The 22,707-nt window shown below is 41.9% G+C and overlaps 1 protein-coding gene across 1 annotated transcript in view; it reads left to right on the top strand.

The window, feature by feature from the left end:
* NAA16 (N-alpha-acetyltransferase 16, NatA auxiliary subunit) overlaps window positions 1–1,750 on the top strand; it is a 68,974-nt gene extending 67,224 nt beyond the window's left edge. The window contains 1 exon segment of the mRNA XM_033234205.1: window positions 117–1,750. Within this exon segment, the coding sequence (XP_033090096.1) occupies window positions 117–314 (198 nt within the window). The 3' untranslated portion in view covers window positions 315–1,750.
* The last annotated feature ends 20,957 nt before the right edge of the window (window positions 1,751–22,707 follow it).

The raw sequence follows: 22,707 nt of genomic DNA, 5'->3' as shown, positions 1-22,707 counted from the left end.
GCGTTATTTTAGACTGAGGCAGCTTTCTCAATTTGATTAACACATTGCATCTTTTGATTAAAGTGGTTATTAACTGCGAGCTTATTATTTTTAAATAATTTACTTTGTTTCACTAGACATTAATAAAGGTTTCTGAAGCACTGCTTGATGGCAGCTTTGGGAACTGTAGTTCCCAATATGAAGAATATAGGATGGCCTGTCATAACCTGCTTCCTTTTACATCTGCCTTCTTGCCTGCTGTGAATGAAGTCGACAATCCTAATGTGGCACTGAACCATACAGCTAATTATGATGTCTTGGCAAATGAAATTTGAAATCTCCTAGAAAGTAGACTCCTATAGACTCAAAGCTGAATTGAGATCAGGGTTTCTTTTCCAGGGTGCGTTTTAATACATGTATGAAATGAAATATTTGGTTAGGATTTTTAAATGGCATATTCTGTAAGCTTATTTTATTCTTTACCTGACCTGCCAATTTACACAACCATCTGTTAAAATTACCTGTTTGTTCTTACATAGTTTTGTGGTAGCTGTCGCTTCTATATGATCATTTCTTACTAAGCTAAGTTGTATACAACCCCACTGTATTATTTTCTTTAGATTCTGATTTCAGGATCTGTGCTTTGATTCTTCGTCTGTTTGTTTTATTGTTTATTTGCTTGCTTTTTAATTAAAGCGCATCAGTTTTAAAGTGTTAACTATATGTTAAAAATAATATGGAGGCTGGGCGTAGTGGCTCACACCTGTAATCCCAGCACTTTGGGAGGCCCAGATCGGCGGATCACCTGAGGTCAGAAGATCGAGATCAGCCTGGCCAACATGGTGAAACCCCTTCTCTGCTGAAACTACAAAAATTTAGCCAGACGTGGTGGCACACACCTGTAATCCCAGCTACTCAGGAGCTGAGGCGGGAGAATCGCTTGAACCCGGGGGGTGGAGGTTGCAGTGAGCCGAGATCACGCCACTGCACTCCAGCATGGGCGACAGCGCAAGACTCCACCTCATAAAAAAGGAATTCTTGGCAGATACTGAAGTTTATTTTAAAATTTAATTCGCCTTTTTTTTCATTGTAATATTTCGCAGTTTACTATTTCCTTTGTAGTATTCATGAAAATTGTATTTTCTGGTTGAATAGGGGTACTCTAGTTTTATGTAGATGATTTCAGAATGTGAAGGCTGGTTTGCCTATCAGTCATGGAAATTCACTGGTAATATTGTTGCATCTCTCTCCCAGTCTTAAAAGCCCACAGGCAAGAATTAATGCTTTCTTAACTAAGTTATTTCGAGTGTTAACAAGTAGCTTATACTGAGGTATGCTTCCGGGGAGCATTATAGGGCCGAAAACAAATTAAAATGAAACGTTCTTATTCTTATAGCCATGCATTGACCATTAAATGCATTTTTATATCTCAGCAGAATGAGATTTGAAACTCATTAGTTTAACTATTAAAACATAGTGTTGTTAAACAGTATTTTGGGGGCGGGGGGGCGGGTGAATAGCTTTTTGTTCTATCTTGTACAGAAAACAGTAGTGGAATCACTTATGTTCAGAACCTTGTAAATATGTCTGTAATATTAATGCTTCCCTTTATTAAGACAAATATACATTCAAAAAGGGAGATTTTATTTAGACACGTTTTCTTTCACTTTAATCTATTTAGATTCATACTTATTGCGACAGGAAAAACTCACTGTAAAATAATGCCAGCCTAGATAATACTATAATAAATTATTTTGTACACAGTTGCTTATTTATGTTTATGTTTGTGTTTTGTTACTGCTTCACACTACCAATATTTTCTGCAAAATGTTCTTCGAGGAAGTAAAAACTTAATCACCTTAATCTTTTCAAGTTTTATAAAAAATGTAATTCTCAGTAACCACCTACCCAGTATATTTTTGTGCTGCAGTAGCTTGTCGTTTAGTATTTTAATAATTTTGTAGCTACAGATGATCATTGGCTTAGAATGGTTTAAGATTTTTCAGCTCTACCATGGTGCGAAAGTGATATGCTTCAGTAGAAACTGTACTTCGAGTTTTGAATTTTGGTCTTTTCCTGGGCTGGTGATATACAATACAGTACTTTTACATAAGATACTCAATATTTTATTATAAAATAGGCTTTGTGTTAGATGATTTTGCCCAATTGTAGGCTAATGTAAGTGTTCTAAGCACATTTAAGGTAGGCGAGGCTAAGCTATGATGTTTAGCTGGTTAGGTATATTAAATGCATTTTTGATTTATGAAATTGTCAACTCACAACAGGTTTATTGAGACATAACCCTAGCATAAGTCGAGGAACATCTGTAGTTCATCTTTGTCAGAAGTATCCTGACACATACATAATTCATGTTACTTTCAGCAAAATGATATTTGCATAAAATATGCCACTCATAATGTGGAAATTGTGCTTTCAGCAACAGCCTTTTAAAAAGTATTTCATTGGAGCCGTTTAGAGTTTGAGAGTTCTGGGGCAGATGCAGTTGAGTTGTGAGTAGTAAAATTTGAGGTACACGTATGGGAGGCAAGGTAAAGGGATACAGAAATTAGTGAAAACAGTAGTGTATTTATTGGTCAGTGTATACTGATTCTGTTCTTCCTGTCTGCGTTCTACTTCGAGTATAAAATAAACATCATAAACCTGGGACATGGGCAGGAATCTTCGTTAGGATAAGGAAGGCAGGGTGTGTCGTGTCTCTCCACCCTCCATCTTCACCATTCCCCCAACCTTGGGAGAGGCCTTTTTAGTCTCCAGAAAGTTAAAGGAGAATAGGCCAGCCCCAAAGGAGAAGCATTTGAAAGATAGACACTTAGAGAAGTCTTTAGTCTCACAAGAAGAAAGTTTGTTCCAGGTGATCCAGTCAAGTTTACCAGAACAGATAGGAAAAGGCACAAAGATTCCAGGCATAGGGTGATAATTTAAGAATTTGGCCTCAGGTTTTCTGTGATTTGTTTCTTGAGGAACTGAATGAATGTAATGGGCAGAAGTCTACAGAGTCAAGAACCATAGTAGATCTTGGATTGAGTTGTTAGCTAGAACAAGGGCCAGCAGATTTTCAGTAAGGGACCAGGCAGTAAATAGGCTTTGAAGGTCTCATACTGGTCTCTCACAATTCAACTCTGCTGTTGTACTGTAAAAGCAGCCTAGCCAGAACTAATGGGTGTGACTGTTTACCAATACAATTTTATTTAGAAACATAAGCTATGGGCCAGATTTGACTTTCAGGCTAGGCTGTAGTTTGTGGACCCTAAAGCTACAAAAGTTTCTGCAAAGTGAAATATTAGAAATACCTGTGAATTCCATTTTTTTCCTGCCTAAAGCCAGGATGACTTTTATGTATATATTGTAATCCAAGCATCTTGACAGTTTTGCTAGGTTATAGGACTCTCCTTTTGTTCAGTATGTTGATCCTAACAGTGTCTTTCATGTGCAAGGTACTTTTCTATATGTTAAGGATTACAGGTGTTTTGCTGAGTGCCTTTTACATGCCAGGCAGTTTCCTATATGTTGAGGATAACAGTGAAAAATTTGACAAAATCACTGGAATTGCTCACATTTTATTAAATTGTGATAAGAAGGAAAGAATCACTCAGTCTGTATTTGTTGAGTACTTACATTTCAGACACTGTTCTAGGTATGACAGATACAGTAATGAAGAAAATTAGGTCCTTATTCTCCTGGGGTTTGTATTTCCAGTTGGGTGAGAGAGGGAAACAAATACATAATATCAAGCAGTGATCATTTCTGTGAAGATAAGTCAAGCAGAGTATGAGTATAGATAGTGACATGGTTAAAGTGAAATTCAAGAATATCAAAAGTCTAAAAACGTAACAGAAGATTACTCTCTAAGAGAATCAGTGACATCAGATTTCTCTGAAGCACTGAACGTAAGGAAATGGAAGGTTTTAGGCTGGGAGCGGTGGCTCACACTTGTAATCCCAGCACTTAGGGAGGCTGAGGTTGGCAGATCACCTGAGGTTGGGAGTTTGAGACCAGCCTGACCAACATGGAGAAACCCTGTCTCTACTGAAAATACAAAAAATTAGCCAGGTGTGGTGGCACGGGCCTGTATTCCCAGCTACTCGGGAGGCTGCAGCAGGAGAATCACTTGAACCCAGGAGGCGGAGGTTGCAGTGAGCCAAGATTGCACTATTGCAATCCAGCCTGGGCAACAAGAGTGAAAATCCATCTCAAAAAGAAAAAGAAAAAATGGAAGGTTTTTAAAAAGCATTGAAGAAAAATAACTTTGAGTTTTAGATTTAAATCCAATTAAATTAGCTTTAGACTGTGACAACACATTAAAAATACTCATGCATATGAATCTCAGAAGATGTAACAAACATACCAAGATATTCATGGAAAATACTTTTGGAGCAATGTTAAATACAACAAATAGGAAATAAGATGGCAAAAATTCTGATGTAGCACTAGTTACAATAAACGTTAATTAGACGTTAGCCAATTAAGACTCAGATTCTCAAGCTGTATTAAAAGTTCTTTACAAGATGCATACTTGAAAGCAAAAATTGAAATAAAAGAGTGGCAACACAAGGCTGATATGAACTAGAATAAAGTTGAGGTAATAGTCCAAATAGAATTTAATGCAAAATATGACACATTATACACTGGTTTTAAAAAATACAACAAAAAACAAAAGATACAAACCATCGTCAACTTACACACACTTGCAACCTCAAAGTATATCAAGCACCAGCCTGGGCAACATAGCAAGATCTAATCCCAGCTACTTGGGAGGCTGAGATTGGAGGATCACTTGAGCTCACAAGGTTGAAACTGCAGTGAGTTGTGATCGTGCCACTGCACTCCAACCTGGGTGACAGAATGAGACCATGTTTCACAAAGTTAAGTATATCAAGCAAAAACAACTGAAGACAAAAATAGAAATGCCAACAATGTAATTGAGGATCGTAATACGCCCCTTTCCCTCTCAACTGGAAGATAAAGCAGACAACGAAAAAGCAGAGTAGAGTTGCTGAAGAGTACAATTAGCTTGAGCTAGTATTTATACAGAAGTCTACACAAGCTGGGTGTGGGCACAGGCACCTGGAGTCCCAGATAGGAGGCTGATGGGGGACGATTGCTTGAGCCCCAACAGTTCAAATCTAACAAGACCCCATCTCTTTAATAATAATTAAAAATAATAAAACCTCTACACAAAGAGTGATTGAAAGAGTTTACTGTTTTTAAGTAGGATGGTCCAAGAAGGCCTGTCTAATGAAATGAAATTTGAACAGATATCTAAATGAAGCCAGCTTTGCAGATCAGATATTTAGGGGAAGAGTGTTCCAGAAGGACTGGGAGGGGCAAAGGTCTTGAGATGAGAATAGGTGACCTGGTGGCAATATGTCACTTTTTTTTTACAGCTTTATTGAGGTATAATTCATATTCAAATAACTGCAGATATTAAATGTGTGCAATTTGTTAAGTTTGGACATATGCAAACACTGTGATGCCATCACCAAGAAAGAGACACATGCAGCACCTCCCAAAGTTCCCTTGTGTCCTTTTTGTTGTGGTAACAACACAACATGAAGCATTCTTTTTTTTTTTTTTTTTTTGAGACGGAGTCTCGCTCTGTCGCCCAGGCTGGAGTGCAGTGGCCGGATCTCAGCTCACTGCAAGCTCCGCCTCCCGGGTTCACGCCATTCTCCTGTCTCAGCCTCCTGAGTAGCTGGGACTACAGGCGCCCACCACCTCGCCCAGCTAGTTTTTTGTATTTTTTAGTAGAGACGGGGTTTCACCGTGTTAGCCAGGATGGTCTCAATCTCCTGACCTCGTGATCCACCCGCCCTCGGCCTCCCAAAGTGCTGGGATTACAGGCTTGAACCACCACGCCCGGCGCATTCTTAACACTTAAAAATTTTGAAGTGCCTAATATAATATTGTTCACTGTAGGCACTATGTTGTTTGGCAGATCTCTAGAATTTATTCATCTATAGCATAAACGGAACTTTAACCCATTGAACAACTCCCCACTTCCCCCACTCCCAACCCGTGGCAGCCATTGTATTTTCTGCTTCTACGAGCTTGGCTATTATAGATAACATCATGTAAGTGGAATGATGTAGAATTTGTCCTGTGACTGGCTTATTTCACTTAGAATAATGTCCTCCATGTTCATCCATGTTGGCATAAATGGCAGGACTTCATTCTTTTTTAAGGCTGATATTCCACATATTCTTCATTCATTTATCTGTTGATGCATACTTGAGTTGTTTCCATATCTACTATTGCAGGGTGTCTTTTTTTTTTTTTTTTTGAGATGCAGTCTCACTCTGTCGCCCAGGCTGGAGTGCATGGCACAATCTCGGCTCACTGCAAGCTCTACCTCCTGGGGTCACGCCATTCTCCTGCCTCAGCCTCCCGAGTAGCTGGGACTACAGGTGCCTGCCACCAGGCCTGGCTAATTTTTTTGTATTTTTTAGTAGAGATGGGGTTTTACCGTGTTAGCCGGGATGGTCTCGATCTCCTGACCTTGTGATATCACCTCCCACCTGGGCCTCCCAAAGGGCTGGGATTACAGACGTGAGCCACCACGCCTGGCCTGCAGTGTATCTTTTTAAGTTCCTTAATAGGCAGTAGAATGAAAACATTTGGACAGTAAATTTCAGTAACTGAGAAGCTTAGTATAAGAATTACAATGGATTTTAGTGCCTCCTGACTCCTGTTGTCTGAAAGGATAGTCATGAGATCTGAGTTTTTCTCTTGCGGATAGTCTCGTTAACAGATTTGGTTAACATCTCGTTAAAGAAAATTATTTTAATGCCTGATGCTAGGAAAAGCCCTTTCTTCTTTCCCAGAATGTGTAGATGTTAGTTCTAGAACACAGGTGTCTGTTAATATTTTAGCAGCACTTTGTGACTTTACATCTTTAGGATAGCTGTTGTGATAAGTGAAAGTTGTTTACCTTAAAGTAGCTAAAGTGGCTTCATAGCCCCTGAGCGGCTTTGGCTCAGTCCCAGCCTCTGGGAGTCTGTGAACCTACAGCCATATGATCAACCCACCCCGGAGCTTATTCAGGACTACTCCCCTATCCCTTATCCCCCACCCGCTACTCCAAATCCACCAGGGATCTGTAGGGACTCATACTTCTGGCAGACCTGTAACCATCTCTGAGTTCCACTCAAGGCATAAGCACCCTCTGGTTCTCTTTCCTCTCCCATCCTCCCACCCCCATCTGTTGTTTTCTCTTCCTTAGGTCAGCCCCTCTCTGTATCCTTTCCTTGTGTTCTTTGCAATTTACCCTCTAAAAATATTCAACTGCATGGCTTTGGCAGATGCAAATTCTTAATCTTCCTTGTACTAAATCTGTTTTCACAGTTCCATACGTCTTCAATCTCTGCCTTCACTATTTCCCCTTATCTTTTAATTTTAACTGAAAAGCATAACAGATCTCTACCCATTATGCAGCCCTTTCAAGTGGAGACTGTTTATTCTCTCACCATCTCCCTGGAAAGAGCATTCAGAGCATTTCACTCTCCACCATTTCTTGCCCATCACTCTTCACCATTGTACAAACAAATCCTTGCTTCTTTGAGGATAACACTATTGGGCTGTACTCTTGACAGCTCTTTGTTGCTGTCATTTATACATCTCTCTGACTCACAGACTTGCCCTTCTCTCCAATCATGCTGAAATTCCAGGTGGTTTCGGCATCTGTTTGGTGCACCCATTCAATACTCTGGCCTCTCAGGTTCTTGATCTCCTGGATGTCAATGCTTTTCATCTCCATCTGTTTTAGTCTGTTTTCTGTTGCTGTAATGGAATACCACGGGCTGGGTGATAGATAAGGAAATTATAATCTCACGTCCCATTTAAACAAAAAATAGAAGCCGTCAGATTCAAATTCTTAATCTTCCCTATACTAAATCTATAAACTTATTTCCGATTGCAGAATTTTTTCCTCCTTTCCTCTTGTCACATTTTTCTTCCCCAAAAGGGTAATTTTCCCTGTGTTCTGAATTTCTTTCCCTCAGGTCTTAGGGTACTTGATTTGATCACATCCTGTACCATTTCAGTCTCTTCCTTTCTACTGGTTTCTTTCCATGAGCATTTTAAGCATGTTCAGAAAGGGCATCGTTTTTCAGCTTGTTTTCAAATCTTGCAAGGACATATGTGGGCTAGCAGTTGCCTGCTATTTGGGTGCCCTGTGATGACCACTTATTTAGTTTGATTGTAAGTTCCATACGGTCTCCAACCATGTCTGTCTTGAGTATGAATCACAGAGCTCAGCGCAAAATAAATATTCATAAATGTCATTGATCAACACTCACACTCACTAAGTATTTTCTCTGATCTCTTATTTGCCTTCACCATTGCCCTGTGAAAGAGGTCGTATTATCATCCCCATTTTCCATGACACTCAACTGATAGGATGTAAGCTTCTCCTAGGGCCACACAGTTTCTCAGTACAAAGCAGGATCCAAACCCACTCCTTCTAATTTTGAATTGAGTGTTCCTTCCTCTCTGTCAGATGCTCAGTAATCATGCCGTGTCTTACTCATTTTCCTGGTCTTGTGTGTGTTTAAAGTCTTGTTTATTCAACAAGAGGTTCTCTAAAGGCAGGGTCCAGGCTAAGCTCACAGCAGGTACTCATATTCATTCCTTGGCTTTTATTTATACTTTAAAAAATTTTTCCAGTTAACACTTGGTTAGCATATGGTAATGGTTTTTCTGAATCTTTGAAGTGTGTGGTTAGTTCATTATTTCTCCACTGGAGGGCAAGCTTTCCAACTCAAATTTTACTTTTCTGATATCTTGGGGATGAACAGAAGGATCATACATTGGCCAGAGTTGTTTTTTGTTTTAATTGTTTCAGGGAAATGAGATTGTTGCCATGTGTTGGAAGTGTCTGTATTTCCTCCTTGTGTAATATGTAGATTTCGGATCCAATATGTCCTGATCATTGCCTTCTGCAGAGGTTAAGCATCCCAGATACAGCCTTTGCTATGTGTAAAGCCCATGACCTGGCTGATGTGTCTGAGTGCAGTTTTGTGTGGAAGAGGGTCCTGATAGGAGAGCAGAAAGAATGGGGACTGGTTGCAGGCAAGTCACGACTTCCGTGGCCCCCTATTCCATGCCTGTAGCATGAGGAGGATTATCTAGGTAACAGCATCCCATGATTCTGGACCCTCAAACCAGAGGGCTCTGAGAGTCAAAGACTGTGTCAGACCCATTTTGGTTACCCCACAAGTCCCCTCCCTACCACAGTTCACTCAGCCCTCAACACAGAACAGTCCTGTGACCAGATGTGCGGGTGTTTTCCACACACGAACCAATTCTCCAACACCAGCTGGGTGTCCTACAATTGAACTGAATCCTGACACTGTTTACCTGAAGTCAGCATCCGACCCTGCAGGTGAAGGGCTCAGTCCCACAAGACCGCCCCCGCTTCAGATGCCGATTGCAAGTCTAGGCCTCTGCTCCTTCTGACCGACCAGCTATATGTCACGGCTTCCCATGACTCCTTCTTTGGGTTCCATCATTTGCTCGAATGGCTCACAGAACTCAGGGAAACAGTTATATTTCCCATTTATCATAAAGGATATTACAAAAGACACAGATGAAGAGACGCACAGAGTGAATGGTGTGCGAAGGGGCCTGAGTTTCTCCGCCATCTCTGGGTGCCCCACTCAACACTTCCAAGTGTTCAGCAACTGGAGAGCTCTCCAAACCCTGTCATTTTAGGTTTTTATGGAGGCTTCTTTACTAGGCATGATTGATCACATCCCTGGCATTAGTGATTAACTCAATCTTCAGTCCTCCCCTATCCCTGGAGGTGGAAGGTGGCTCAAAGTTCCAACCCTCTAATCACGTGGCTGGTAACCAGTGTTCCCCGCCCACCAGACATCTCATTAGCATAAAGAAGACGCTGACGCAACACTTTGGAGATTTCAAGAGTTTTAGGGATCATGTGCCAGGAAACGGAACGAAGAACAGCTATTTATATTTCTTACTATAAATCACAAAATCATAATCCCCAAGAGTTGTGCCTGAGCAGCCATCTCCTAATTGAAGGAGTAGGGCCAGTAATGGTTCTGTGCACCATGTAGTCAACTCAGCCCTCTTCCTGGGCTCCTGTGTTTAGACAATGGGAGCTATGAATATGGGACAAAAGTGAACCAAGTCTTTTAATGCAGCAATGTGACTTGTTCCACAGAGAAGAATATGGCAACCCTGTATATGTGAATTTAGCTTCCAACAGTTATCCTGCACATGGGGGTTCTAGGTTCCCCCTTGCATTCCCAGGTCTACCTCTTGGCTTTGCTGTAAGGCATCTATCTGTCTGCAGGTCCTGAGGAATGTGTCTCAGCACAACTGCGCATCCTCAGCTTTAGTCACTGGGGGATCTGAGAGTCATGTGAACCTGACCCAGCCTCTCCCAAAAGTGATGATTGTCTGCGCGTTTGCCAGGATAACTGAGTAACTCATTCGGTGGGTTCTTAGCCACTCTCATCTTCCTCCATCGTCACCGGTGGGGGAGAGATTTAATCTGGAGCATGTTCTACCACTTTGGTGAGGGTCTCACCTAAGTCAGGGAGAGGCACCTGGAGTCACAGTATACTTTGAGAGCATTGTAAGATTCTGATCTATTTATCTCTACTTACAAGAATAGTCATTTCATTAGCAGAAATGATAACTGAGTTTCCCAAACAGGGAAATAACAAAAGAATATTTTTTTCAAAAAAGAAGAAATGATAACTACCTTATCTACATAATGTGAAATGGCAACCATTGACAACAAACAAAATAAGAGAACTAAGCAGGATTGTCTGTTGGTGACCTCCATTAATATTAATTTGTACTTTTCCCCCCCTCATTTATGAGCACATACGTTGTAGCAGGAATAAAAGCTTCAGGAATATTTTGTGGCAGAAAAAGTTGAAATGGAAAAAAAAACATCATTAGTTGCTTATTTCCCACCAATAGAGTAAGGCTGCCATTATTCCATTTCATTGGCAAACATTTGTATCTAACTGAAAACCTGCCCAGACCCTCCAGGAGCAGAGCTTGAGGACTACTGCATTAAGCCTTTAAGGCTGGTCTGCTGCCTCTGATGGAGTTAATCTGCTTCAAATATGTGTTGAGCTACCTTACAGCACTTATATACCTCATTTTCCACACACTCCCTTGCTGGGGCGTTATCTGGATTCATGTCTTATCACTGCTACTGTACTGTAAGCTCCTAGAGCCAGTGTGAGTAACACTGCCTGGCTTTGGATCCCTTCTCTGCCACTTAGCAGAGGTGTGATCTTTGGCATGTTAGTGAATCTCTCTGTTACTGGAAAGGGGTCCGGATCCAGACCCCAAGACAGGGTTCTTGGATCTTGCACAAGAAAGAATTCGAGGAAAGTCCAGAGAATAAAGTGAAAGCAAGTTTATTAAGAAAGTAAAGGAATAGGAAATGGCTACTGCATCGACAGAAGCAGTCCCGAAAGCTCCTGGTTGTCCGTTTTTGTAGTTATTTCTTGATTATATGCTAAACAAGGGGTGAATTATTCATGTTCCCCCTTTTCAGACCATATAGGGTAACTTCCTGATGTTGCCATGGCATTTGTAAACTGTCACGGTGCTGGTGGGAGTGTAGCAGTGAGGATGAACAGAGGTCAGTCTCGTCGCCATCTTGGTTTTTGTGGGTCTTAGCTGGCTTCTTTACTGCAACCTGTTTTGTCAGCAAGTTCTTTACGACCTGTATCTTGTACCAACCTCCAATCTTGTCCTGTGACTCGGAATGCCAAACTGGCTGGGAATGTAGCTCAGCAGCTCTTAGCCTTATTTTACCCAGCCCCTGCTCAAGATGGAGTTGCTCTGGTTCAAATGCCTCTAACATCTCTGTGCCTCAGTTTCCTTATCTACAAAATGGGACAGTGGTACCTTCTTCACAGGACTGCAGTGAGGACTAAATGTATGTCAAGCACTTTAATTAATCATCATTGTTATTATTCTTTTTGTATCTCCCACCTCACTTTGCCAGGGCTCTGGCTTCCTACAAGGACTTGGGCTCCTAATGGATTCTACAGATCAGGTGTCTTTCCATTGTGCCTTGAGTTATTATTATTTTTTTGAGACAATAGGAACTCCGTGGGTAGCCCTTCTCCTGGGACCTCTGAGGCCTCCAGTGCTCTAACACGCGGAAGGAAACTGAACACTGTGAAAACATCTTCGGGGGTTAAGAAACCCATAACCGGGCCCTTCACAGAGATTCTTTTCTTCGTAATTATCAGTGTGTAGTCATGGTCTAACTATATTCCATAAGCCAACTAAAGAAAACAGGTTCACAAAGTCTAGCGATTCTACCAACACACTACATTAAACTGTAGAGAGAAATACTCTAAAAGATGATGGTCAGAGGTTTGGACTTACTTGGCCTGGGATAGAAGCTGGGCAATGACATTTCTTTTAAAAACCGGTGTGGCCCTGGTGGAGAACCAGTGTTTGGCTCTGGAACAGTGATTCTCCATGCTGGCTGCACATTCCAATCTCTTGGAGCGACTTAAAAATATATGTATCGTGCTCAGGACTCTCACTCCGGATATTATGATCCAACTGATCTGACCAGGGTGGGACCTGGGTGTGGTTTGTTTTTAAAAACTCTGCTGGGGTTCTCATGTGCAGCTGGGACTGAGACCCTCTGCTCTGAGAGGTGATAAGACAGGAGATGAAGAGTTTGCAGAAGGTGGAGAGGCTGTGTTGGGTTGGGGGTGGGGGAGTAGCAGGAGGATCAAGGGGAGACCATTCACTGTTGTATTTGAAAGCATCTTCCTAGTTCTTGAATCTCTTCCCAGCACATGATCTGAGACTAGGGCTTGGAGGAAAGAATACAGGTTTTGGAGTAAGATGGGTTTGGTGCTGCCCTTCAAGTTGGGTGACTTTGGGTAAGTCATTTATCCAATGTGTCTCCTGAGTGATGCAGTTAGAATTTGCATCAGTTCTAATTGTAGTCTTATTGTAGTCCATCTGGCAGCCCTCTATAGACAGGAGCTGTTATCCTTAGTTTAGTAAGCATTTGAGCCCCTTAAAAAAATTTTTTTTTGTTTGTTTGTAAGGTAGCTGGTTAGAACCTTCTGAGCCTAAGGAGGCAATTGTGTCTTAAAAGCAATTTGTGTATGGGCTGGGGGTTGCAATCAGAGGCTCCAGATGGCTCCTCCCATAGCCCCAAAGACCCCTGACAGTGTTTCCTGAACCAAAGACCAAAGAGCCAGACTAAACCTCAAAAAGCACATGAAAAATCCTGAATGTTTAAGCTGGGTGTGGTGGTGTGTACTTGTAGTCCCAGCTACTCAGGAGACTGAGGTGGGAGGAAGCCTTGAGCTCAGGAGTTCAAGGCCAGCCTGGGAAACATAGCAAGACCTCCATCTCTAAAAAAAAAAATTGTGAATGTTTATATAAAAAGGCTTATATAAAGAGAAAAATTCAATGGCTTTAGGTAACGTTTCATAATTTTTCTTTCTATCTTTGTTTTTTAGACAGGATCTCACTCCCGTAGCCCAGGCCACAGTGCAGTGGCACGATCGCGGCTCACTGCAGCTTCGACTTCCCGGGCTCAGGTGATCCTCCCATCTCAGCCTCTGGAGTAGCTGGGACTACAGACATGCACCACCTCACCACACCCAGATAATTTTTTATATTTTTAGTAGAATGAGGTTTCACTGTGTTGCCCAGGCTGGTCTCAAACTCATGGACTCAAGTGATCCACCCACCTCAGCCTCCCAAAGTGCTGATATTACAGGTGTGAGCCACTGTGCCTGAACATAATTTTCTTTTAATGCAAAGATGTACAGATTTCAGATTTTGATACAATGTTTGATCATCTAAAACTAGAGCCAGTCTGGAAACTTCAAGACAGGCATTCTAAGCTTGTGTCTTTAGATTTCTCATAGCACTTAGGTGCTCAGAAAATAAAAAATAATAAAAAAATAAAATAAAATAAAATAAAAAAAAGAAAGAAATCAGGAGCTATGGGGAGAGAGGTAAAAATCTAGTCTGTTGCTCTCTCATACCTATAGTCTCTATTGTCCGAAATATGAAATATAAATGATCTATTGCTATTTAATAATTCTTTCCTTTCTCATTTACTTTTTTTTTTTTTTTTTTTTTTTTTTTTGAGACACGGTTGTTCTCCTTCTGCCGCCCAGGCTGCAGTACAGTGGCACAATCACAGTTCACTGTAGCCTCGACCTCCCAGACTGAAGCAGTCCTACTGCCTCAGCCTCTCAAGGAGCTGGGACCACAGGTGTATGCCATCATGCTTAGCTCATTTTTTGTAGACACAGGGTCTTGCTATGTTGCCCAGACTGGGCTCAAGGGATCTGCCCGCCTTGGCCTCCCAAAGTGCTGGGATTATAGGCAGGAGCCACTGCGCTCAGTCTCATTTGTCATTTCCTACTGGTCTTTAGAGCTGTCATTACCACTGTCCAAATTCACCCTGTTCAGTCCATACTATGAAATCCTCAGAACGAGCTTGTGAGAGTCCTGATTCCTAACGGGGCCCGTCACTAAGTGTGGCTCTGCAGGGCATAGGCTACTTCTGTTCTCGACTTTTTAAAAAGTATATTTTTTAAACAGTGTAGCACTTTGGGAGGCCGAGGTGGCCGGATCATGAAGTCAAGAGATCGAGACCCTCCTGACCAACATGGTGAAACCTTGTCTTTACTAAAAATACAAAAAGTAGCTGGGTGTGGTGGCACGTGTCTGTAGTGCCAGCTACTTTGGAGGCTGAGGCAGGAGAATCGCTTGAACCTGGGAGGTGGAGGTTGCAGTGAGCCAAGATCGCACTACCACACTCCAGCCTGGCGACAGAGCAAGACACTATCACAAAAACAAACAAAAAAAATGTTGTAGCTAGCTCCACTTCCACTGCTGCACTGATACATGCATACAATGTGTAACTAGATTTTAAGGGCAAGAAAGCATGCCACAAGAGATGCGGTAGCTACAGCTACCTACAGCTATAGCCAGCTACCTCACCTTTGGTGGCATGCTTTCCTGTCCCTAAAATCTAGCTACACATTGTATGCGTGTATCAAAACATCACATGCACCCCATAAATATGTACAACTATTATGTACTCATAATACTTAAAAATTAAATTATTTTTTAACAGATTAAAAAAAATCTAGTTGGAAGAGGTGAAGGGAAAAGGTGAGAAGTAGTGAGGGAGTGCTAATCACACCTGGGGGTGTGGGTGGGAGAAGGTGGCTTAAGTCAGGGCATGCGGTGTAGAGGAAAGAAGTCACAAGAGCAAAGCTGTGACTTACACTCAGTTTTGTATAATCACTTAGTGGCTTTGCTTGGCGTTTCTCATGAGTAAAATGTTCATGGTAAAGGGCAATATAGAGAAAAACTGTAGAGAAGTATATACCAGAAGAACTATATGCTGGTAATTTTTTATATTTTTTTGAGACAGAGTCTTGCTTTGTCACCCAGGCACAGTGGCGTGATCCTAGCTCACTGCAGCCTCGACCTCCTGGACTCAAGCGTTCCTCCTGCCTCAGCCTACAGAGTAGCTGAGACTACAGGTATGCACCACCACTCTCAGCTAATTAAAAAATTTTTTTTGTAGAGATGGGGTCTTGCTGCATTGTCCAGGCTTATCTTAAACTCCTGAGGTCAAGCAATCCTCCTGCCCCAGCCTCCTAAAGTGTTGAGATTACAGGCATGAGCCACCACACCCAGCTTGGTAAATGTTTAATAACTGACTCTAGGGTTTGTAGGGGGTGGGAGGGGAGAAAGCCCTGCTAGGGAGAATTTGCTGGGTTTGTGGTATAAATACTGCACATCTGGCTGATTTCCAGCTGCCAGCTTACTGTCACTGAGCACAGAACCGGGGAGTTGTGAAGAGAAGCCACAGTGGGCTCTCCAGAGCCTGCATGAGCTGGCCACAGCGTGCTACTACGAAGTGTACCCAGAAGAAATATTACAGTTCCACTATTTTCATATAAGGAATTATTAATAACAACAATGAAAAATCCATAGCAAATTCCATGCTGATGATTTAAAATAGCACATAGCAGGAGTTCAACAAATGGGTATGTTGACTCTTGGCTGAACGGATGAGAGATCTCCATTAATTTCCCAAAGGAAAAGGGGTCAGAGTGGGAAGGAACAGTACAGAATACTTATAATGGTGAACACCCACATTTGAGATATTTGAAGCTAGAGGGTTGGGGACTTTGGTGATGGGCTATGGAGCCATCCCTCTTTCTCTCTCTCTCTCTCTTTTTTTTTTTTATTGAGACAGATTCTCACTCTGTTGCCCAGGCTAGAGTACAGTGGTGCGATCTCAGCTCACTGCAACCTCCGCCTCCCAGGTTCAAGCAGTTCTTGTACCACAGCGTCCTGAGTAGCTGGGACTACCAGCTAATCTTTGTATTTTTAGTAGAGATGGGGTTTTACCATGTTGGCCAGGCTGGTCTCAAACTCCTGGCTTCAAGTGATCTACCCACCTTGGCCTCCCAAAGTGCTAGGATTACAGGCGTGAGCCACCATGCCCGTCCTGGAGCCATCCCTCTTGAGGCTACCACCTCACACCCTTCAGGGGAGCCACTAACCCAACTTGTGTGTCTGTGTGTGTCTGTGTGTCTGTGTGTGTCTGTGTAACAGGTGTTGGGGTATCTTTTCAGCTTGCCATTTCCAAGATGGACAGACTTGATTTCCTCTCTTGTAGTAGAGGGGTGCCCTTCCACTGTCTATTTTAACTCTGGTGTTTATATTTCTAAAATGATCTTGTAACATAAGGACCTGTGAATCCCATTCCTGGGAATTTATCATAAAGAAATAATTTATCAGAGCAAAGAGACTGGCCTGTTTCTCTTAGCATAATGTCCTCAACTTTCATCCATGCTGCTGCATATTGCAGAATTTCCTTCTTTTTTAAGGCTGAATGATATTCCATTGTATGTATACACCATATCTTCTTCTGCCAATGGACATTTAGGGCTATTGTGAATACTGCTGCTAGGCACATGAAAAAGTTAATATGTCTCCAACATATTGATTTTATTTCCTTTGGATAAATATCCAGAAGTGGGATTGCTGGATTATATGGTATTTCTACATATGCACAGCACGGGGACCTTGGGCCCTGCCCATGAAACCATTTTTTTCTTCTAGACCTCTAGGTCTGTGATGGAAGAGGCTGCTGTAAACGTTTCTGACATGCCCTGGAGATGTTTTTCCCCATTGTCTTGGGGATTAACATTCGGCTCCTCCTTACTTATGCAAATATCTGCAGCTGGCCCTAATTTCTCCTTAGAAAATGCGATTTTCTTTCCTATCACATTGTAAGGTTGCAAATTTTCCAAACTTTCGTCTTCTGCTTCCCTTATAAAACTGAATGCCTTTAACAGCAGCCAAGTCAACTCTTGAATGCTTTGCTGCTTAGAAATCTCTTGTGTCAGATACCCTAAATCATCTCTCTCAAGTTCAAAGTTCCACAAATCTCTAGGGCAGGGGCAAAATGCAGCCAGTCTCTTTGCTAAAACATAACAAGAGTCACCTTTGCTCTAGTTCCCAACAAATTCCTCATCTCCATCTGAGACCACCTCAGCCTGGATTTCATTGTGCAATCATTATCAGTATTTTTGTCAAAGCCATTCAAGTCTCTAGGAAGTTCTAAACTTTCCCACATTTTCCTGTCTTCTTCTGAGCCCTCCAAACTGTTCCAACTTCTGCCTGTTACCCAGTTCCAAAGTCACTTCCATATTTTCAGTTATCTTTTCACCCACTCCTGGTACCAATTTACTGTATTAGTTCATTTTCACACTGCTGATAAAGACATGCCCAAGACTGTGTTAGATATGGGTTCTAAATTTCTTTTCAAAGAATCAGTATGTCAGTATGTTCAATTCTTTGTCTTCTACTTTTAAACTTAACTTCCTTGTAAAACAACCTTTTTCCATTACCTGCTCCACCCTGACTCATTCTGATTACCTGCTCCTCATTCTGATTACCTGCTCCACCCTGACTCATTCCGATTGCTACCTGCTCTGCCCTGACTCCTGCCAAAGCACTCACCCTGTCATTTTCTTTAAATTAGCCAGTTGGAATTAGCTTAGCCTGTGCAGTCTAACCCTAGCTAATAGGGGAACACACAACAGCAGGTGCCACGTGCATCAGGGATAAGAACTCCTTTCCCTCCCTTGTCCAAGTGTGCGCTCACCACTGCTCCATCTGTAAGGGCGCACCCTTCTATGGAAGTACCTTGCCTTGCTGAGAATTAAAAGAAAATTTTATATTCAAGTGCTACTTCTTTTGCAGCACCGAAACTTTATATATAAAAACTGGGAAGAAAAAGAGGTTTAATTGAATCAAGACAGAAGGTGAAAGGCACTTCTTACATGGTAGCAGCAAGAGAAAAATGAGGAAGATACAAAAGCAGAAACCCCTTATAATTCCATAAGATCTTGTGAGATTTGCTCACTACCATGAGAACAGTATGGAGGTAACCACCCACGTGATTCAAATGATCTCCCATGGGGTCCCTCCTACAACACATGGAAATTATGGGAGTACAATTTAAGATGAGATTTGGGTGGGGACACAGAGTCAAACCATATCAGATGTCATGCCTCAGAAAGCCTCTCCTGTGAAATGCTTAGCTTGAAGTGTGCTTCCTCTCCGTTGCCAGGCAGTGAGGTTCTAGATGCATGATCTAGATCCCCTCATGTATCTATACCCCTCCACATCCTCGCTGTGGCCATGGGAGGGGCTCACTAGTTCTTCATGGCATGAGTGGACTTGTGGTTTTTCAGGGACGGATTACTCTTGGTGGGGATTTTCCATTCCCTCCTTTCTGCAGCCCAGGATGGCCTTGGTTGCAGAAAGTATCTACAAGCAGAGGCTGGGGAGGGGAAGAGAGTGGGACTGGCTGCAGCCACCATACTGCCTCTGGGAAGGCTGATCATTTGGTGATGTGTTTGGATTTCCATGCTTTCAACCTTTTTGTTTGGATTCTCCATGCTTTTAGCCTTTTTTCTCCTATCATGGATAAAACCAAATTCTCCAGGCTTTGAGAGAAACTTGGAAGTGTTTGTCAGAGGTTGTGTCTTCAGGAGTGAAATGGATTTGGACTCTGCTGGGAAAATTTGCCAAGGCCAGTCTGTCAGGGTGGACATTGAGGGACAGCTATTGAGACCCACAGCAGGTGTATGGGAGTGGTTACCAAACTGTGTGCAGCATAGTCACCAAATTGGATGGGGGATATCTCCCCCAGGGTATTCTTATGTAGCTCAGGCCTCCACCCGTATTTTGAGGAGCACTGCTCAGGCATCAGATTCTCTTGAAGTAGCAAGAACACCCAGAGGGCACTGACTTTTCCATATGCTTACCCCATGTTGACCTGCCTTCTGTCTACTGTAGCACAGAATCCTTACACCACCCATTAGGAAAAAGATTGTCTATGCTGAGCAAACAAGGTTCAATGAGGCTGAGAAACTTGCCTAGTTTCAGACAATAAGTGGCGAGCCTGAGAGTCAAACCCGTGCTGGGCCACCTCTCCAGGCCAGGCTCTTTCCTTTAGTGCACATGCCAGTGTTACAGAGAATTGTTTCCCAAAAGGAGGGACCCATGCTTAGTGGCATGGGGACCTGGCCCTAAGTCACATGAAATCGCTTAGTGAGACAAGCATCCTTTCTAATTCCCTCTTTCAATCCTTTTCACTGGAAATATCTTAGTTTGGTGATAGTATATCCCTAACGCCTCCTAACTATTGTTGATCCCCCTTTTTAACAAAGGAAGTAGGCCTTCCACAGTCATTTGTAACTGTAACTAAAATCTTACAGTGTTTTTTTTGCTCTTCTCACTGCAACCTGCACCTCCCAGGCTCAAGTAATCCTCCCATTTTGGCCTCCCAAGTAGCTGGGACCACAGGCACATGCCATCGTGCCTGGCTAATTTTTGTATTTTTTGGGTAGAGACAGGGTTTTGCCATGTTGCCCAGGCTGGTCTTGAACTCCTGGGCTCAAGTGATCTGCCCACCTTGGTCTCCCAAAATGCTGGGATTACAGGCATGAGCCACCACCCCCGTCACAGTGTTGTTGTTGTTTTTTAGTATTTATATTCTCCTTTTTATGGCATATTATATTCATTTTACATTTATAGTAGCACTAGAAAGTTTTCTTCAAAATATTTTTTACATGAAAAAGATTAGTTGAATCGAGGAAAAATTAGGTAAATGAAAGTATAAGTTCAACCAATAGTGCTGGGTTAACTAGGTAACCACATGTAAAGGAATGAAATTAGATTCTTTCCTCATATCACACATAAAAATTAACTCAAAATTATATCCAAATATATGAGCTAAAACTATTAGGACTCATAGAAGAAAACATAAGAGTAAATTTCAAGACCTTGGGTTAGGCAACAGTTTCTCATATGTGAAACACAAACAACAAAATGTATACATTGGATTTCATCAAAAGTAAGACTTTTGTGGTGCAAATGATCCTGTTTTAGTCCATTCTCATACTGCTATAAAGAACTACCTGAGACTGGGTAATTTATATAGAAAAAAGTTTTAATTGACTCACAGTTCCACAGAGCTGGGGAGGCCTCAGGAAACTTACAATCATGATAGAAGGCAAAGGAGAAGCAAGGCACATCTTACATGGCAGCAGGAGAGAGAGAGAGAGAGAGAGAGAGAGAGAGCGCGAGCGAGCGAGGGTGGGACTGCCATACACTTTTAAACCATCAGATCTTGTGAGAACCCATTCATTATCATGAGAACAGCATGGGGGAAACCACTACCATGATCCAATCACTTCCCACTGGGTCTCCTGACACATGGGGATTACAATTTGAGATGAGATTTGGGTGGAGACACAGAGCCAAACCTTATCAGATGCCATCAAGAAAATGAAAAGACAACCCATAAGATGGGATAAAATATTTGCAAGCTATGTATCTAATACGGGACCTGTACTCCAAATATATAAATAATTCTTACAACTCAATAATAAAAAGAAAAATAACTCAATTAACAAATGGACAAAGGCTGGGCATGGTAGCTCACGCCTGTAGTCCCAGCACTTTGGGAGGCTGAGATGGGTGGATCACAAGGTCAGGAGTTCGAAACCAGCCTGGCCAGCATGATGAAATTCCATCTCTACTAAAAATACAAAAAATTAGCTGGCCATGGTGGTGTGCACCTGTAATCCCAGCTACTCAGGAGGCTGAGGCAGGAGAATCACTTGAACCTGGGAGGCGGAGGTTGCAGTGAGCCAAGAAAGCACCATTGCACTCCAGCCTGGGTGACAGAGCAAGACTCCATCTCAAAAAACAAACAAACAATCAACAACAAAAAACAAATAGACAAAGGATCTGAACAGATATTTCTCCAAAGAAGATAGATATACAAAAGACTAATCAATAATCATATTAAAAGATGCTTGATGTCATCAGTCATCAGGGAAATAAATGAAAACCACAATGAGATGCCACTTCACAACAACTGGGATGGCTATAATAAAAAAGACAAATAATAATAAGTATTGGCAAAGCTGTGGAGGCACTGGAACCTTACACGTTGCTGGTGGGAATGTAAAACGGTGCAGCCACTTTGACAAATAGTTTGGCAGTTCCATAAAATGGTAGTCAAAGAGTGATCATTTAACCTAGTAAATGCACTCCTAGTGAAATGAAACATACGTTCACACAAAAAGTTGAACACAAATGTTTATAGCAACATTATTCATAATAACCACACAGTGGAAACAACACAAGTTTCCAACACCTGATGAATGGATAAATAAAATGTGGTATATCCACATAATAGAATATTATTTGGCAATAAAAAGGAACGAAGTACTGATACATGCTAAAATATGGATGAACCTTGAGTACATTATTTAAGTGAAAGAAGCCAGTTACAAATTATATGAATCATTTGTAAGAAATATCCGCAATAGGCAAATCTATGGAGACAAAAGTAGATTAATCATTCCTCAGAGTTGAGGGGTGTGTGTATAGAAGGGGCTGTGAAGAATGGGAAGCGGCTGCTAATGATCCGAACTTTCTTCTCTGGGGAATACACATGCTCTAAAATTAGGTTATGGGCTGGGCAAGGTGGCTCACGCCTGTAATCCCAGCACTTTGGGAGGCCGAGGCGGGTGGATCGCTTGATCCCAGGAGTTCAAGATCAGCCTGGGCAATGTGGCAAAACCCTGTTTCTACAAAAAATATAACTATCAGCCTGGCATGATGGTGCAAGCCTGTAGTCCCAGCTATTCAGGAGGCTGAGGTGGAAGAATCGCTTGAGCCCGGGAGGTCCAGGCTGCATTAAGTTGTGAAGGTGCCACTGTACTCCAGGCTGGGTGACAGACTGATACCCTGTCTCAAAAATAAATAAAATAAGATAAAACTAGATTATGGTGAAGGTTGCAGAACTCTGAATATGCTAAAAAACATTGAATCGTGCACTTTAAATAGGTGAGTTCTATCTTAATACAGCTGTTAAAATAAAAGTACTAAGCAGATATAATGAAGCTCATGAATTGAGTACAGAAGTGCCCAAAATGCTGGGAAACTCTGAATTGGAGCATAACATTCCTCAGGGCATCTCGAGTACCTCTCTAGAGACAAACTGTCTGTATGTGTTTCCTTTCTATTCTCTGTTGTGTTACTCACAGTCACAAGTAAATCAATCCAATTTTGGCCTAGACTGCTAGCTGTATTACTCAATCAGATTAA

The sequence above is a fragment of the Trachypithecus francoisi genome, unplaced genomic scaffold, assembly GCF_009764315.1.
Source record: "Trachypithecus francoisi isolate TF-2019V2 unplaced genomic scaffold, Tfra_2.0 Contig01461, whole genome shotgun sequence".
Lineage (NCBI taxonomy): Eukaryota > Metazoa > Chordata > Mammalia > Primates > Cercopithecidae > Trachypithecus > Trachypithecus francoisi.
The sequence above is the reverse complement of the archived record's forward strand: the minus strand, read 5'-3'. Positions and strand labels throughout refer to the sequence as shown.